The sequence below is a fragment of the Salmo salar genome, chromosome ssa03, assembly GCF_905237065.1.
Source record: "Salmo salar chromosome ssa03, Ssal_v3.1, whole genome shotgun sequence".
Lineage (NCBI taxonomy): Eukaryota > Metazoa > Chordata > Actinopteri > Salmoniformes > Salmonidae > Salmo > Salmo salar.
Window position 1 is genome coordinate 51,939,696 of NC_059444.1, and position 19,652 is coordinate 51,959,347.

At 42.3% G+C, this 19,652-nt stretch overlaps 1 protein-coding gene across 4 annotated transcripts; it reads right to left on the reverse strand.

The window, feature by feature from the left end:
- Nucleotides 1-659: 659 nt before the first annotated feature.
- Nucleotides 660-19,652, reverse strand: LOC106600749 (trafficking regulator of GLUT4 1). 4 transcript variants are annotated; one of them, XM_014192347.2, is made up of 5 exons: nt 19,351-19,652; nt 9,163-9,415; nt 6,962-7,248; nt 6,242-6,374; nt 660-5,360 (listed from the first exon to the last, which is right to left on the reverse strand). In XM_014192347.2, the coding sequence occupies exons 2-5, from the start codon at nt 9,329-9,331 to the stop codon at nt 5,344-5,346; spliced, it is 606 nt and encodes a 201-aa protein (XP_014047822.1). In that variant the 5' UTR covers nt 9,332-9,415; nt 19,351-19,652; the 3' UTR covers nt 660-5,343. The 4 variants fall into 4 exon arrangements, with proteins under 4 accessions (XP_014047822.1, XP_014047823.1, XP_014047824.1 ...); XM_014192348.2 differs by having other exon boundaries at nt 19,562-19,651; XM_014192349.2 differs by having other exon boundaries at nt 19,610-19,644.

The following is a 19,652-nucleotide window of genomic DNA, read 5'->3' on the forward strand; positions in this document are numbered from 1 at the left end:
TCAGTGGGCAAATGCTCACCTTCGATGGCCACTGGCACGCTGGAAAAGAGCGCTCTTCACGGATTAATCCCGGTTTCAACTGTACCGGGCAGATGGCAGACAGGGTGTATGGCGTCGTGTGGGCGAGCAGTTTGCTACTGTCAATATTGTAAACAGAGTGCCCCATGGAGGTGGTGGGGTTATGGTATGGGCAGGCATAAGCTACAGACAACAAACACAGTTGCGTTTTATCAATGTTAATTTGAATGCACAGAGATTTCGTGACGAGATCCTAAGGCCCATTGTCTTGCCATTCATCCGCCGCCATCCAACTCTATGCAAAGGAGATGTGTTGCGCCGCATGAGGCAAATGGTGGTCACATCAGATACGGATTGGTTTTCTGATCCACCCTGCCTTTTTTTTTTTAGGTATCTGTGACTAACAGATGCTTATCTGTTTTCCCAGTCATGTGAAATCCACAGATTAGTCCCTAATGAATTTATTTAAATTTACTGATTTCCTTATATGAACTGTAAAATCGTAGAAATTGTGGCATGTTGCGTTTACATTTTTGTTCGGTGTAGCAATGTACCGTGTGAAACAGAGCCCGTTCTCAACTAGGGTTTATTCACAAGGTTCCTTTCAAACTTGATCAATAATCATTAATAATCAAACAGGATCAAGATCAATACAGAGTGCTTTATCAATATATTGGATTAACATAGTAGTGTACATACATACTCATACTGTATGTTTATAAAGCAGTCAATTAAGGCATGCACAGTCAGGCAAGTCTGCACAGATGTCTGATTCAGGATTATAGTATAGCTCTGTAATCAACGACAATAAGAACAACAACATTGATTAACTAAGTGGGCCGAGAGTCTGGTACCACCGGTGCTGCAGTCTGTGGCTACCTCCCAAATGGCACCATATTCCCTATATACTGCACTACTTTTGACCAGAGCACTATGGGACTAGAAAGGGAGTAGGGTTCCATTTGGGAGTCAACCAAGAACTCTCCTCCAAAAAGATAATATATCAAACAGGATATAGATTATATTGGACAGGATGTAGTTTATAACAAATAGGAAAGGGGATCAAATAGATAATTGTAAAGTGATCCTGTATGGCTCAGTTGGTAGAGTATGGTGCTTGCAATGCCAGGACCAACCATATGTAAAAATGTATGCACACATGACTGTAAGTTGCTTTGGATAAAAGCGTATGCTAAATAGTATATCATAAAATAATTATGAACTATAGAAAATAGAAGGAGAAGAAGAACATGAATTAGTTGGGAATAATTATGTTCTTAATTAAGGAATTAATGAATTGGTGGGAGAAAGAAAGACCTGAGAGATTAATAGGAAATTACTAAGAAGACATGAAGAAAAGATGGACATTACTCAAGACATTTATGTGTGTGTGTGTGTAAATTATCTCATGAACTGGTTGGTCATCATCGTTGTAAGCACATAAGGTAGCTATCTTCGAAGCATGTGAACTGTGTAACTAACTGTAAACATGCTTTTTTCCCCGCCGTTTTCTTGTCAAGGAAGCTCAAAGTCAACCAGTTGAATAACAAGCGAAGGCCATTGTAGAACATTGTTTTCTTTGTGTTGCTCTACTGTCATAAAGAGAACAACAACGCTAGTAGAAATAACAGTGAAATAGAACCATAATAATGACAATAGTAATACTAGTGATGATAATAATGGAATAATACAAATAATAGCACTAATAGGTCAATAACAGTCAATATCAAACCAAAGGCATAATCAGGTATATAAATAAATATATACATACATCTACAATATAGTGCAAGCAGGTTAAATATCCATAGTTGTGCACAACCATTGAGAAATGGAAATAAAAGAAGCCAAAAGTCAGCATTCACTTTCAGCTGAAAATATCTTTGCTTATGTGGTTAGTACGAACTGACATGCTACACTTTGGCGTGAATGGGGTTACAGGAGACATGGGCAATGTCCTAATTATCTCTCCTTCCTCCCAAAGTGTGCACTTGTTAACTTCCCTTCACTGATTTGAAAATAAATAACTGGTACAATAAATACTGTAGAAACTCCCTCTAGCCAATGCCTCCAGGGTGGGAAATGAAAACCAGCCACCAGCCAAATGCTGGTAGATTTTGCCATTGGCTGGTAGAATGTCTATTCTTACCGGCCACATTGGCGGGTGATCACACAGAGCATTTGGATGCGGTTTTATTTTTGTTCAATCCAAAGCCCACAATGTAAAAAATCTTTCGGAAAAAAACATATTTGTGCATGCGTTTTCTGTGATTTATCTTCATTTGTTTTGTGGCTGGTCAAATTTGGGCATCCACGGCTGGTGGACTAAAAACTGAATTTCCCACCCTGCATGCCTCCACTAATCCAATGCTTTTAGATTTGTGGGAAGTAGTGAACGAGTGTACACTTCAGTAGAAAGGATATATTATTGGGACACACCCCTCACTAACCTTCTAGACATCAAGCTCTGGCACTGTCAGAGTGGAACATTCTCACTCATGGGAAACCTTCTCCTTTGGTTTTCAACCATATTGTAGCCTTTCTACAGTAGCTAGCGTAGACCTCAAGGGTGGTTCTGAGGAAGTGCTCCAAACGGTCGGGTGGAGCAGAGTCTCAAAATAACAAATTGGCATAGATTATTCTGGACTACCAAACAAATCGCAGTGGAAAAAGTCAACTTTGGACGTGAATATCATGTGTCGTCATGACAAATAAATATGCATGTGATTTATTTACAACGCGCTGTACTGGTCAACGAGCCTCTCAGCTACATAAAGATGTCCTTGGTGTAAAAACATTAGAGTTAACCCAGCCTCCATTAAAAACTCTTAAGTATAAACGCACTGTAAACGATACTGTAAACATGCACAGGGGACTGGGCTCAGGAAGTGAAGGGAGTGTGGGTGCCAAGTAGAATATGACACCTTTAAACTGAGTGGGAGGGGACTGACTCAACTGCTTCTCCCTAAAAACAGCATCCGGGGGCAGACACACACGCACACTCTTAAAGACTATCTTACACACGCACGCACGCACGCACGCACGCACGCACGCACGCACGCACGCACGCACGCACGCACGCACGCACGCACGCACGCACGCACGCACACACACACACACACACACACACACACACACACACACACACACACACACACACACACACACACACACACACACACACACACACACACACACACACACACAGAGCACTTAGCCAGAGTCAAGCCAAAGACTGCCTTGCCCCTACTGTATGTGGCTTGGCTCACATTCCAGGCTTTGGCACACAGTGACACACTGACTGACTCCCAGAGGGAGAAGAGGTCATTCTGCTCTGTGAATAACAACTAGACAAGGGCAAACACTAAGCACATAGGAGCTAATACTGACCAGGGAGGAGAGAGAGTAACAACTGACAAAACACCCCAGTGAGGCATTTGTATAGAATTTGAACAAAAGAGGCAACCATCAAAGATAATGAATACATACTTAGAGAGGTGAGAGGTAAAGTGGGCAATACATTTGCAATACTGAAGTGAGAGGAATGGATTGAAACTGACCAGAGATGGTAGACTATGTTTAGAATTGTGTAAATACTGTCAAGCAGACTGTCATAACATTGTTGTTGTGGAATTGGAAGATGCATGGCTCCCTTGCAAAAGAGACCCTGGTCTCAATAGGACACCCTGTTAAAGTAAAGGTAAAATGAATAAACAAGTTACCAATAAGGAATAGATGATATGGAGGTATATACTGGACAGAAGCGGGGGAAATGAAGAGTAAGCAACAAAATAAAAATGACTGCCTGTCTTTTGTGTTTATTCTAGAACCAGCTCTGCTCAGTCTGTTTTTCCAGTCTAGTATATTCTCAGACTTTTTATCCTGCATCAGTATCAAGCACCACACCATCTCTCTTTCTCTCTGTCTCTCTCACACACACACACACGCACACATACACACACACATCCTCTTTGACTCTATCTGTGCCAAACAAAGGACTGAAGCCCATGCAGCTATCCCCAATCCTCCCCTCCCTCTTCTCCTCTCCTGTTCTTTATCTCCCTCTTTCTCTCAGCCAATGAGAATGTCATTCCGCTGTATGGGTGTGCCTGCCTGTGTCTTTGTGTGTAACTGCGTACATCTGTCTTCTCGTACACTCTGTGTGTATGGATGTTTGTTTGTGCGGGGGGGGGGGGGGGGCTAATCAAGTGTGCTTCAGAGTGCATGCGAGTTACCAGCCCTGCCTCAATCCCCAACCCAGAGTGGCTCATTCTCCCCAGATTCCAGGTATTTTTAAATGAAGACGATGAAGCAAAGATAGGTTTTTCCCTAAATCAAACTACAGATGGTCCCATCTGTCTCTAACTCCTCCCTCCCTTCACAGAAAAGAACGATATGGAACAAATTCAGAACAAAAAAGCCCCCCCCATCAACATCATCACATTGATCAAATATCAATTCCAATCCCTGTCACCTCCCTCCCTCCCTCCCTAACTCTTCCTTTGACTTCTGTAACATGCTCCCATAGTGTGAGATGGTTTTGACGTCACAGTTAAAAGGATCCCTTGGTTGTGTTACAGTGGTGTGGACTGACTGGAGATGAATGGTACAGTGGAAGAAAATAATCCCAGTACAGAGAAAAGCAGATGTCCTTTTCGGCGACACCGTGTTTTGTCACATTCGGAGCAGCTCGGGAGGAGCAGCCTGGAAGGAGCAGCCTGGGAGGAGCAGCCTCGTCCTGGAAAACTATGCAGAGACTTTAAATACAGTCTGAGAGACTCATGCAACCATTGCAGCGGATCATGGCATCGTTGACCAGAGTTAGACTTGTTAGACGTGTCTCATTCAGAGGAACCAGTCTGGTTGTCACTGCCTATCCCTACCTCAGTGTTGTTCTACATGACGCCTTCGACTTTCTGAGTGATGGCGGCAGCCAGTGACGAGTGGTCAAAAACAATAGGTGGGTAACTCCCGATCACTGTTCACGGTCAAGAATGCATTTGTCTGCAAAAGGTGGATAAACACTCGAGCAAAATTAAAAATGTGCGTAAACGGCGTTTACATACATTTACCCTGCACTACACCACTGGTGGCAGCGTTGGGGTCCGTGGTGTAGGAGGTAGAGATGAGGGACTTGTCTATCTGTTTCAGAGAACATATTACAGGCCATACATGCTCGTGCAGCAAAAAAGGGGACGAGGGACTATACTGAAGGTTGCAGGTGCTTTTGTAGAATAGTGTTTTGATCGTAGGGAAGGGGAAAAGTCTGGTTGGGATGGTTGTTTGTGTGCTGTCTTGCGATCTTGCTCCTGGTTACCACGGTGACCCTCAGGATTTTATTATACCTAATAATAAAGAGAAAACACAAGGGTGTTTGCAAAGATGTCATCAATAATGTTATAAAGTACAAACACTGAAAACGGTTTGACTCAAACCAGCCACAGATAGACGCAAATAAAGAACCAGACACATCAAACGCAGGTTGGCATTTATTGGGATGAATCTTGTCCTGGAGGCAGCTCTGCAGGGTGGTCACTAGCTGGCCAAGCCACAAAGTGGCCCCTGGGCACCAACCTCCAGGGCACCCCTCCCAACCCTGGAGGTTGGGGGCCACGGGGCACGTGCCCTGTGTGCCCGTTCTGTAAACTGGCCCTGCCCTAACCTTAACCCTAACCTTAACCTCATGCCTAAGACTAACTTTTAAAAAAGTCATTACTTTTTTACGATATAGACAATTTTGACTTTGCGGCTGACCCATCTAGCGGAAACCGCTCAGCTCTGCCTCCAGGACAAGATTCCTCCCAATAAACCTCAACCTACACAACAAACAGAAAATCAAAAACAGATGTTAACAGAGCTACAAAGTCCAGGATTCAATCTGATCGTGTTTGTAGACAAAGCAACTTTTAAAGGCAATGATCCCACGTTCGCATTCACGGTAAATGCTGCATATGTCGACTCAATAGGAAATCACCTTTAAATGGCGCATTGTTGACAACGCAATCAGATTGAATCCTGGCAAAGATAGGGGGAAAAAACGAACAAAAAGGTACAACAACGGGCACTAACCTAGCCCAGCACCAAAAATCAAGCACAAACACAAACACAGACATGACCAAAGCAGGATAGAACACACACAAACAAACAAACAAAAGCTGCACGTAACGACAGACACAAAACAGCACCGCAACAAGAACTCGAGAGCTCAGCCACTTTGGCCACTCACTTCCCCAGTTTAAGACGATGGCTGCGATGATGATGATGACCCCGCCAACTAGCGAGACGATGGACAGCACCATTGCGTTCCGGCCCAGACGTCGCGCCCCGTCAACGTTCCCCAGCTGCAGGCTGTTCCTCGACTGGAGAATAGGGAGACATGTTATTGATTAGGTTACAAAATGCTAGTAAGTTTACCAAAATTCCCAGGTTGTCCAGAAATCCTGGTTGGAAGATTCCTAGAATCAGGAGGGAATTAAGCAGGAAATCCAGGAATCCATAATCTGGGATTTCTGGAAAACCTGGGAATTTTGGGACCCTAGTTGGTGTATATAAAGGGACCACTGCATGAAGAACACAGATATGACATGTAAATAAATACACACAGTCATTCACATACCCATGCTTCAACATACACACACAAATATACCCATGCATGCAGGCAGACAGACAGACAGACGGAGAGACAGACACACAGGAAAAACTCAATGTGAAGACAAAAGGTTAAAAGCAGTGGGTGGCAGTCCTATCTCTTCTGACCAGAACATTGGCCATCATTTTCTGTTCATTTCCCAGCAGGTGATCACTAACACATCACGGCCTCCCACTGCTTTTAGCTGTTCATCTTTGTGGTGTTTCTTAGATATCACACGCATTCATGCACACACACACATTCCTTCACAGACAACACTTACAAACCACATGTCAAATACTTAAAAGTTCCACTCGCCATAACAGAGAAGACGAGAGCCACGATGTTGATGGGCCACAAGGGGCAGAAGCAGGACAGGATGGCCAGGATCAGGTAGTCTCTAGGGGGTTTGCCGTTGTCCTCCTCTGTCACGGTGCTGGGCTGACGGCTGATGGAAGGCCTGGGAGACCCTGCCCCATGACCCAGCAGGGACCCAGAGCGGCTTCCTTTCCGCACCCGGCCGTTGGTTGGTTTTGCGTGTTGCAGTCGCTTGGGGGACGAGATGGAAGATGTGGGCGAGGAGTCGGCAGCACACATTCCATTACCTGAGGGAGGGAGGCAAGGAGGGGAAGGAGGGTGAAAAGAAGGGACAAAGAAGGAACGAGAGAATGTCCTCATAGTTTCGTCACCAAAATCGGGAATCCAGACATGATTCAACATCTATAGACGGGTTGGCTGACAACGTCACGAAAACTATGCGCGTGTATAAATGTGGCCGGAAGGTGTGTGTTGTTATGATTCTGAACAGTCAGATAACTAGCAACAATGACAAGAAGCCAATGTGCTAGCTAGTTTAGCCTACTCAAACACCCTGCTCAAACAGAGGGATGCTATGTTAGCTAGCTGGCTATGACTATCCAACACAACACTGGAACTCTTCCAAGTCAAGGTAAGATTTTGGTTTTACAAATGTATTCCCACCGGGGCCTGCCAGCGTAACTGCTTACTGACTGTACACTGTAATGTTACTGCATGATTGTAGCAGGTTTACTAATGCGTTAGTTCTATTAGCTATGTTGACTATGATGTTACTTTAGCTAATATGGTGACAACGATGTAGGCTGTGTGTAGCGGTTATGGTTCGGCTTGGAAAGGTTTTTTCGTCTGGTCACATACAGCTGATGTGTTGTGCATTGAAGTCCACAAGCGAAGGGAAAAGGTGAGAGGAGAGTGAATAGATGTGAGAAGGAATAGAATGAGGCTGCTATGAAAGTGAACTGTGTTTACGCATGATTAAGGGTATATTCATTCCGCAAATTCTGTTGAAAAACGTTTCTTAAACGGAAGCAAACGGAACAAAATGGGGACAAACATACCTGAATTTGTCCAATAGAAACTTTTGTTTGCAACTGTTGGACTAATGATTACACCCTATATCAGCTAGATGCAGGCAAGAGTGTGCAAGGCGGTATTGAATGTGTCACTGTCTGTCCATGTGAATGTGTCTCTGTCTGACTCCTCAAATTTTTCTCTCAACCTGTGTGCACCTACATTGTAAACTTTCATTCATAGTCTAGGTTATAGCAACCTCATGATGGGTATAGGGAAAATTTGAGTATCATGTAGTAGCCTAAACCTATCACTGTTACATTGAACTGGGTGAATGGAATATGAATGACAATAGAATGTAATAGAAATAAGGCCATGCTCATGAAAAATCGTCCTCCCTCATCTTAAATGGCACTGACCACCACTGATGTATAGATAGGTGTAATCTAGAGCTCTCTCTCTTGCTTCACCTTCATTTTGGAAGAAATGAATTTGTTCAAAACTGTTCTAGAGCGTGTTGATTTTTAATCCGAGGGTATCCTGTTATTGACACACTTGTTGAATTATGCTGCACAACCTGACAACAACAGTAATTCATGAGGCAGTCAATATATTTGTACAATTCTCAAATGGCTCTGAAACCCCTTCTGAAAAAATATTGCATTCAGAGTGCAGTATAATTGCTATATGCTGCAAAAACTGCATCCAAGGTACCACAGTTGACTACAATTACTGCCCTTTAACTGCAGTTTCAAAACTTTAAATCTTTTTTTGGAAGGGCACAAGTGATTGACGTATGGTCTGGTCAAGCCAATGACCTACATTTACTTTTTGTTTGGAAAAGTAATAGAAAGAAAGTGTTTAATTGAAAGACTAGTGAAGGGAGGTGAGGGGGGGATTGAGTCATTGAAAAAAGAAAGGGTGCTGAAGAGAAGAGAAGGTTGCTATCTGTAAATCATGCATCTGTCTTAAGTGATTCCCGGACGGACAGGGACAGACACTCAGGGTAATGTGAAGGGGAAGTGAAGGGACATCTCTAGAACACAAACATTCGTAGAGTCGTAGATCACAACAACAGAGATGAGCTCAAAGTGTTGAGAGGGGTGTTAATTTGAAGTTGGGGTGGGTAGGGTGGAGGAGAAGGGGGGGTGGGGTGGAGGATGATAGGGGGAGGTTGAATATTTATTTACTGGTCTCCATCTTCTCGCTAATTACTGCCAAGTGGTCTTTGGATTCCGATTGGCTGGAGTCAGGGGCTGTCTCTTGGTGCTCAGCGCTGGTTGGCTGGGAGGTGATAGTCTGCTCCGGCTGCTGTTCTCCCTCCGCTCCACTGGGGGCAGCATTGGTGTTGGAAGCCATGGCAGAATGCGGACGATGTTGTTTTCACTGGTAGTTTGGGCCTGTTTGATGATTGGTCTTGATTGGACTTTTGATCTTCTTCAACTGAAATGAACAGCGGAAATAGAGAACATAATTCATTTGACAGTTACTTGCATTGTGGTGTTATCGAATTACCAGTTTGTTAGCATGGAAGTCTTAGAGCTCCTGCAATGTTCTAATCAACCATACAGTATACTATAGTCTAGCATTTCTAAACATTTTATACAGGGATACCAGGGACCAGCCAGCAAGCAATGGCTTTCTTCATTGGGACTGCTTAGATTAAACTTGACATTTTACCAAATCGTAGTCAGCTAACCATCTGAGGGGCGGGTAAGCAACATCCGGGGACCATATAGGAAGGAAACTACTCAGAGATTTCACCATGAGGCCAATGTTGACTTTAAAATAGTTACAGAGTTTATTGGCTATGATAAAGGAATGAGGCTGGATCAACATTGTAGTTACTCCACAATACTAACCTAATTGACAGAGTGAAAAGATGGAAGACTGTACAGATTACAAATATTCCAAAACATGCATACTGTTTGTAACAAGGCACTAAAGTAATACTACAAAAATTTGGCAAAGCAATTCACTTTTTGTCCTGAAGACAAAGTGTTATGTTTGGGGCAAATCCAATTTAACACATTGCAGAGTACCACTCTCCATACTTTCAAGCATAGTGGTGGCTGCATCATGTCATGGGTATGCTTGTAATTGTTAAGTACTGGGGAGTTTTTCAGGATAAAAAAATGACGGAATGGAGCTAAGCACAGGCAAAATCCTAGAGGAAAACCTGGTTTAATCTGCTTTTCACTAGACACTGAGAGAGGAATTCACATGTCAGCAGGACAATAACCTAAAACACAAGGCCAAATCTACACTGGAGTTGCTTACCAAGAAGACAGTGAATGTTCCTGAGTGGCTGAGTTACAGTTTTGACTTAAATCTACTAGAAAATCTATGGCAATGATCAACAACCAATTTGACAGAGCTTGAACAATCCAGGTGTGGAAAGCTCTTAGAGACTTACCCAGATAGACTCACAGCTGTAATCGCTGCAAAAGGTGCGTCTACAAAGTATTGACTCAGGGGTGTGAATACTTATGTTAATGAGTATTCACACAGTTATTGTGTGTAGATGGGAACATTTTAAATTCCGGCTGTAACACAACAAAATGTGTAATAAGTCAAGGGGTATGAATACTTTCTGAAGGCATATACTGTTGGGAATAGGGTGCTATTTGGGACATAGCCAGTATGTCCATAGAAACGAGAGTTTCTGTCAGAGACTACTGCCAATAAACATTGTACCTGCTCTGTTAATAATGCACTGTTGCCAGTAGCAACCAACTGACTGACCAATGAGAATATCTTTCCACATAGGTATGACAGTCTCTGGGAATGTAATAGATGTTCTTCAAAGAGAGGAAATGTTTGGAAAAAAACATGTTTTTTACAACTATGCAATACAATAAAGCAATAAAACAGCAAGGAGTAGGCTATGATTGAAGATCTGCAATGTTAGACAGAGTAAATGGCAGAGGAAAAGGCACTTCTCTTATAACTAGTTGGAACCGGTTCAGGGAACAGAACCGAAAACCGGAAAATAAAGGAAATGATTTGAGGAACAGAACCCAAACCAAAAACGAAAGTGATCTATTCTGTTCCGAAACAGAACCGTTATTTTAAATGCATGGTAAACGGTTAATAACGTTATATTAGGCTCCAGGATTTTTTTCCCAGTCCCACAAAAATCGCAACAAACTGCCTATGCAAAGCCCACACTCTGTCACTCAGAAACTTATTCCAGGTGTATTGCCGCCACCAACTGGACGGGTTGAAAAAACAGGGTAAAAAGAAAATCCATACATGATAGGGAATACTAACTTGATTTACCACCCCAAAAAATTGTACATTGACAAAACCAAAACAAAACTCCTACTTCTTCCTTCCTTCAAATCTCCATATCTCCCTTCTCAGGCTCATGGGCTTGAGAGGGTGGTACGGCTTGTGACAACTACTCCGCTGAAAAATCTTTCAGTCCCAGGAACCGGCTCCGCCACATCCACAATGATGTGATTCTGTGGAACTAATTAAGATTATGCATGTCATAACAAGATGCCCAGCGCTTCGAGGCAAGCCTCCATCCTCTCTCACTCTCAAAATTGCAGTTGCATCTCGCCCTACATTGTGGCAGGCAGCACAATGTGTGTGTTTGTCTTTTATTATGATTAAACCATGCTTTTACGGCAAAATAAAATTTGCTCTTACCGACTTTCCTATATAGATTAAATGACTTACCCACTCCAGAAAAGCTGCTCTATCCGGTGAAGTAATTTAGTGTTGAGCTAAAATTTAAAATACATAAAGTACCATTCAAAAGTTTGGACACACCTACTCATTCAAGGGTTTTTCTTTATTTTGACTATTTTCTATATTGTAGAGTAATAATGGAGACATCAAAACTATAAAATAACACATATAGAATCATGTAATAACTAAAAAGTGTTAAACAAATCTAAATGGTTTATATTTGTGATTCTTCAAAGTAGCCACCCTTTGCCTTGATGACAACTTTGCACACTCTTGGCATTCTCTCAACCAGCTGCACCTGGAATGCTTTTCCAATAGTCTTGAATGAGTACCCACATATGCTGAGCACTTGTTGGGTGCTTTTCCTTCAGTCTGCAGTTCAACTCATCCCAAACCATCTCAATTGGGTTGAGGTCAGGTGATAGTAGAGGCCAGATCATCTGATGCAGCACTCCATCACTCTCCTTCTTGGTCAAATAGCCCTTACACAGCCTGGAGGTGTGTTGGATCATTGTCCTGTTGAAAAACAAATGATAGTCCCACTAAGCGCAAACCAGATGGGATGGCGTATCACTGCAGAAAGCTGTGGTAGCCATGCTGGTTAGGTGTGCCTTGAATTCTAAATAAATCACTGACAGTGTCACCAGCAAAGCACCCACACACCATCACACCTCCTCCTCCATGCTTTATGGTGGGAACCACACATGCGGAGATCATCCGTTCACCTACTCTGCGTCTCACAAAGACACGGCGGTTGGAAACAAAAATCTCAAATTTGGACTCATTAGACCAAAGGGCAGATTTCCATCGGTCTAATGTCTATTGCTCGTGTTTCTTGGCCCAAGCAAGTCTCTTATTCTTATTGGTGTCCTTTTGTAGTGGTTTCTTTGCAGCAATTCGACCATGAAGGCCTGATTCACACAGTCTCCTCTGAACAGTTGATGTTGAGATGTGTCTGTTACTTTAACTCTGTGAAACATATATTTGGGCTGCAATCTGAGGCTGGTAACTCTAATGAACTTATCCTCTGCAGCAGTGGTAACTCTGGGTCTTCCTTTGTTGTGGCAGTTCTCATGAGAGCCAGTTTCATCATAGCGACTGCACTTGAAGAAACTTTCAAAGTTCTTGAAATGTTCCAGATTAACTGACCTTCATGTCTTAAAGTAATGATGGACTGTTGTTTCTCTTTGCATATTTCAGCTGTTCTTGCCATAATATGGACTTGGTCTTTTACCAAATAGGGCTATCTTCTGTATACCACCCCTACCTTGTCACAACACAACTGATTGGCTCAAACGCATTAAGAAGGAAAGAAATTCAACAAATTAACTTTTAACAAGGCACACCTGTTAATTGAAATGCATTCTAGGTGACTACCTCATGAAGGTGGTTGAGAGAATGCCAAGACTCAGCAAAGCTGTCATCAAGGTAAAGGGTGGCTACTTTGAAGGATCTCAAATATAAAATACATTTTAATTTGTTTAACACTTTTTTGGTTACTACATGATTCCATATGTGTTATTTCATTGTTTTGTTGTCTTCACTATTATTCTATGATGTAGAAAATAGTAAAAATAAAGAAAAACCCTTTAATGAGTAGGTGTGTCCAAACTTTGGACTGGTACTGTATATATTTCTGAGGTTTAAAAAGGAACAGAAAGGAACGATATAAACCCATACTTTTTTTGTGTTCGAACCGGTTCAGAACTTTATTTTGCTGGTCAGAACATTGGAACGGAACCAAAAAAAGAATGGTTCTGTTCAGAACGAAACGATTCGGGAAAAAATTGGTTCCAACCCCTGGTTATGCCTTAATATCTAGCTGTTGACCAGGATGTCATGAAGTATCAAATCAAATAAAACTTTATTTGTTACATGCGCCGAATACAACAGGTATTACCTTACCGTGAAATGCTTACTTACAAGCCCTTAACCAACAATGCAGTTCAAGAAAGAGTTAAGAAAATATTTACCAAATAAACTAAAGTAAAAAATAATAAAAAGTAACAGAATAAAATAACAATAACAAGGCTATATACAGGGGGGTACTGGTACCGAGTCAATGTGCGGGGGTACAGGTTAGTCGAGGTAATTTGTACATGTAGGTAGGGGTAAAGTGACTATGCATAGATAATAAAGAGTCTCATGGCTTGGGGGTAGAAGGTGTTAAGGAGCCTTTTGGTCCTAGACTTTTTGGGCTTTCCTCTGACACTGCCTAGTATATAGTTCCTGGATGACAGGAAGCTTGGCCCCAGTGATGTACTAGGCCATATGCACTACCCTCTGTAGCGCCTTACGATCAGATGCCGAGCAGTTGCCATACCAGGCGGTGATGCAACCGGTCATTATGCTCTTGATGGTGCAGCTGTAAAACTTTTTGAAGATCTGGGGACCCATGCCAAATCTTTTCAGTCTCCTGAGGGGGAAAAGGTGTTGTCGTGCCCTCTTCACAACTGTCTTGGTGTGTTTGGACGATGATAGTTTGTTGGTGATGTGGACACCAAGGAACTTGAAACTCTCGACACGCTCCACTACATCCCCGTTGATGTTAATGAGGGCCTGTTCGGCCCTCCTTTTCCTGTAGTACACGATCAGCTCCTTTGTCTTGCTCACATTGAGGGAGAGGTTGTTGTCCTGGCACCACACTGCCAGGTCTCTGACCTCCTCCCTATAGGCTGTCTCATCGTTGTGGGTAATCAGGACTACCACTGTTGTGTCGTCAGCAAACTTAATGATGGTGTTGGAGTCGTGTTTGGCCACGCAGTCGTGGGTGAACATGGAGTACAGGAGGGGACTAAGCACGCACCCCTGAGGGGCCCCAGTGTTGAGGATCAGCGTGGCAGACGTATTGTTACTTACCACCTGGGGCGGCCCGTTAGAAAGTCCAAGATCCAGTTGCAGACGGAGGTGTTTAGTCCCAGGGTCCTTAGCTTAATGATGAATTGTGTGGGCACTATGGTGTTGAACGCTGAGCTGTATCCGACTCCTCCTTAAGATAAGCCACACCCATCAAGCCCCACCCCTCTAACCTTTATGCCACACCCCCTCCTATCTGCACACCTCTCTCAGCCTTTGGTCGTGTTCCAGGCTGACTACATTTCAGACGCCTAACAGATCTCACAACACCTTGATAGGTGTTTTAAATGTCTGCTAACTACATCATATGATAGAACAATCTGATGCCTGACTCCGCAGTCGATGACGTGGTACTCAGCCATTGGTTGGTGAAACGTAAAGTCTGCAATGTAGTCGACCTGGTAAGCGACCAAAGTCTTCCGACAGGTGACGTCACACTTACGTGGCGCTATTCCCTTACATAAGTTACACAACCTAAGTTAGCTAAGTTAGACAACCACATATCACAGTCACTTGACCAACCAAATCTGACATAAGACAATTCTGTCAACCCTCTTATCATTTTGAATAAGAGTTAGAGTGAGGATTAGAGGTAATAAGGATTAGTCCGTATTGAATAGTAAGGCTGGGATACATTCAAACCTGCCATAGAGACAGAATCATTGGATCACTTGTTTTGGTTTTTGGTCGCAGGTTCAGGAATGGCTGAAGAATTGGAACATTTACTTGGAGCTAACTCTGAAAATAGCACTGCTAGGTGATTTGAAAAGTCATAGTCAATCGATCAATAATATATATTGAACAAAAATATACACCGAACATGTAAAGTGTTGGTCCCTTGTTTCATGAGCTGAAATAAAAGATCCCAGAAATGTTTCATATGCACAAAAAACGTATTTCTCTCATATATCGTGCACAAATGTGTTAACATCCCTATTAGTGAGCATTTATTAGTTTTCGAGGTACTCCATCCATCTGACAGGTGTGGCACATCAAGAAGCTGATTAAACAGAATGGTCATTACACAGGTGCACCTTGTGCTGGGGACACTAAAATGTGCAATTTTGTCACACAACACAATGCCACAGATGTCTCAAGTTTTGAGGGAGCGAGCAATTGCCATGCTGACTGCAGGAATGTCCACCAGAGCTGTTGCCAGAGAATTGAATATTCCTTTCTCTACCATAAGCCGCGTCCAACCGGCCTCACAACCACAGACCACGTGTAACCACGCCAGCCCAGGACCTCCACATCCAGCTTCTTCACCTGTGGGATCGTCTGAGACCAGCCACCAGGACAGCTGATGAAACTGAGGAGTATTTCTGTGTGTAATAAAGCCCTTTTGTGGGGAAAAACTCATTCTGATTGGCTGGGCCTGGCTCCCACTGGTTGAATCAATGTTGTTTCCACGTCATTTCAATTAAATTACATTGAACCAACATGGAATAGACATTAAATTGCCGTCTGTGTCCAGTGAGCTGGTAGTAGTTGGTTAGACAATTTGACCATTGGAAAAATAGCTACTGCATAAATACTGCAATGCGGGTTTTATTGAATTGAGTCCAAAGTGTTAATGAAATTATAATTATTATAAACACGGTTTAGGGTGGGGACGGTTTGAATTCCCCAAGCAATCAACCTTACCTGGTTCTTACATATTGTCTGCAAGACAAACTTACACCCCTTCCCTCACTTCCTTACTTAGACAGGGATTTAAGTTGCCCTTTCCTGCAATCAAATGACTGAGTGGCCTCATGGGTGGAATGTTATTAATATTTTAATAATTTACACCGAAAATCTGGTGTTTCTATGTCAAACGGTTTTGTTATATTTCAGTATTCTGTGATGTACAGTATATAAAGTGTAATATTGGAATGCAAACTCCAATTGAATACATTTAAACTCTATATCTGACATGTTACAGGTATCTTCTTTTTTTTAAGCTCATAACCATTTGTGTGAGGTATATGCTTTTTTTTCAAAGTAGATTTGTTTAATTAAGACTACCAAGAAACTGTGTGGCCGATTTTGCCCACTGCAGTAAATGGATTACATGTGCGTTGTAGACAAGCGCATTGCACTGTCGACAATGCACCTCTTAAAGGCAATGTTCCCGACGCTTGTGGAGATCACGTTCATTGTAAACACTTTGGATTTTCGGTTTAAGCTTAAATAAGAGGTTTGCGCAGGACTGATTTCTTCATCCCACTCTGCTGCTTTTGCCCGCTCCCACTGGCTTCTTGTCTGACTCCCACCCGCTCCTGCAAGAACTGGTCCCGAACCTGACCACAGTCCTGCAATGTTATTTTAGGTGTGTGTTACACAGCTTGCTTTGCAGCCCCGGTCCCAGCAATTTTGCCGGCCTAGGCAAGATCAAAATGCGCGAAAATAGCCTAAGAAATATGAGGATAAAGTACCATTGATTTTGGGCCTAGTGCTGAGCGATTAGTACTTTTTTGAGGTCAGTTCGTTTTTTAATTTATTTAAAAAATATATATATATTAACGGTTTTCGGTTTCGACATTTATATAATTTTTTTTCATTAAATGCATTAAGAAATATGAACTTTAAATTATTTACAGCTTTTTAAATTTAAATTCCAAAGCCACATATTGAGAACATTCAATTGCCAAAACATTAAAAACATTCCATTGTCTCTAACAACTCAGAATAAAGCAATTCATAAGAGCCCCATGATAGTAGTGACGGCCCATTACTGCTTATCACTTATTATTAACCATCATTTATTCACATTACTTTATTTAAATAAAATATTTCAGTTGTGTATATTACTCTATTATTTAATTTCATCATCTCATCTCTGCTCAGGCAGCAACAGCCAGAGAACCATCTAATGTTATTTCTGTTCTCCCCAACGAGCCAAGTTCTCCTTGGCTAGCGAAAAGGCTATACGTGATCATTGGGTTGCCACATCTGCCCATGTTGAAGAGCTGACGAAATCACTATTTTAGTAGTTCTTCAAAGTAGATATAGCATGCTTTCAACTATCAATCGGGTTAACTATGCCTCCCAAACTTTCTCCATCTCTCTCATTGCTGCGTTGAGTACATTCCTCTCTCAAGCGGTCTGTGTGGGTCTGTGCGGGTCTGCCGGGAAGAATATGCGCAATGGATTCTGGTCATTGTAGTGAATTACCAAATTACTAGGTTTAATATTTGCCTATTGAAAACTAAATTCCCTGCAGCGTTTTTGATTTGATGTCTTTCGCGCTTGATAGGATTTATCTCTAGAGAAACAGCGCGTTGAGCTCATAAAAAAAGGAACTAAGTCATTTAACCGAAGTTGGTCAATTAGTTGTTTAATAATCGGGGGGAAAAAACGACATTTCGGTTAATTGCTTAGGCTATCAGTATTATTGGGCTATATGAGCCAATAGGCTAGACGTCGTTTAAAAGAGAGCCAGAGTTGGGTTGAAATAGAATAGGAGAGTAGGCACTTGCACTTAACTTGAACTACGTTTTGCATAACTTTTAGCAGGCAGAGACAAATACATGTGTTATCAATACTTAATATCTAGTCAAAGTAGGAGCCGAAACTATCGCCTGTCATACTTCAGAAGTTAATGTCCTTGGAAAGACAACTGCCTCGGGCTTTTCCCCCCATGCATTTAGCCTACAGGCTATTTAATTGAGACACCACATATAAGCGCACTTGATCTCGAAAGCCCAACAAAAGGGGAATACTGCTATCTAACATAATTTACCTTTAAAAGTCGGGTGCAATGCGTTTGCCGATAAGGTGCCTTTGACTGACTCCCGGCCTTACTTCCTCTACAACTTGACATCTGGATATTCTCTGTCCTGTAAATACTTTCATTCCATTTACAAGGTTGTTAGAGTATACTGTGTGTATCCATTTGGGCTCAACATAGCTCCATCTATGAATCTGAGAGCGGTTACATTTCTCCAGCTCCATCCCTCAGCTTGATCGAAAAACCAATTGGCTGGTCTGCTGTTTGGCTGAAAAACGAATTAAGGATGTACATGTCATTTATAAAAAGTGTTCGGCTTCGCTAAGAGGCGTTGTTGAGTCATAAAATCAAATCGAAGTACCACCCAACCCACTTTACAAAGATGAATGTTGTGAAAATATAAACATATATGGGAAATGTAATAGTTATTATAATAAATATTGTACATTATGATGACATTTGCATAGAATAATTATCTGCAATTAATGCAGGGAGTGAGACTGACATACTAGAGGAGATGTGGGTAGAATGAAGAGGGGATGGAGGAGAGAAGGGACGGGAGGAAAGGGGGGGGAGAAGGAAGATGGAGAAGGACTTGCGGTGGATTGCACATGTAATTCATCAAAAAAGCAGGAACACTGTAAATTCTAGCAAATTCAATGTAAAGATGATCAACGACTTATGCAGACTAACATATATCTGTTTGGAAAACCACTGAATGCATAATAAAGATGCCTACAGACACAGATACATGCCTGCCTGCCCGCCTGCCTTACACACACACACACACACACACACACACACACACACACACACACACACACAGAGAGAGAGAGAAAGAGAGGCATAAATACACATGCACCCTCTCCACGCCCTCCCTCGCTCTTTCTCTCATGTTCAGAAGTAAATTGCAGAATGAACAAATGACTGGTGCATTCTCTCAGACACACGCGCGCGCACCATAGTCTGCATGCACACACAATGATGACACACCCACTTTAGACCGCACATGCAGTGCATACTGTACACTACAGATTGGCTACTGTACACTACAGATAGCATAATATGAACAAAATCACATAGAAACCGCATGGTATCCACCTAGGCCTACCTGATCTTATTGAGTGACATGAAACATTATCCTTAACATTTTGCTTTTCTTGATCACGATTCCAAATATTACAGAAAATGCAATGTGTAGTAAAAAAGAGAACACAAGTTCAGTAAGCTACGATTAAAATCTCCACCCAGAATTCGCCAAATTGTATTTTTCTTTTGATACAAGCTATGGTAAACAGTAACGGTAAAATTAGGCTACAGACCACGCCGTGGGATGTCAAATTGCGCTCTTGTGCTTGCTATGTTGCTACCTCATCTCTCTCTCTCTCTCTTTTGTTCAACGGCGCTGCAAGA

Coding starts and splice junctions, on each gene's coding strand:
- LOC106600749 (XM_014192347.2), bottom strand. CDS start 9,331: ATGGCTTCCAACACCAATGCTGCCCCCAGTGGAGCGGAGGGAGAACAG. Junction 7,249..9,162: donor TAGCGAGAAGATGGAGACCA/GTAAATAAATAT, acceptor TCCCTCCCTCAG/GTAATGGAATGTGTGCTGCC. Junction 6,375..6,961: donor CTCTCGTCTTCTCTGTTATG/GCGAGTGGAACT, acceptor CCTATTCTCCAG/TCGAGGAACAGCCTGCAGCT.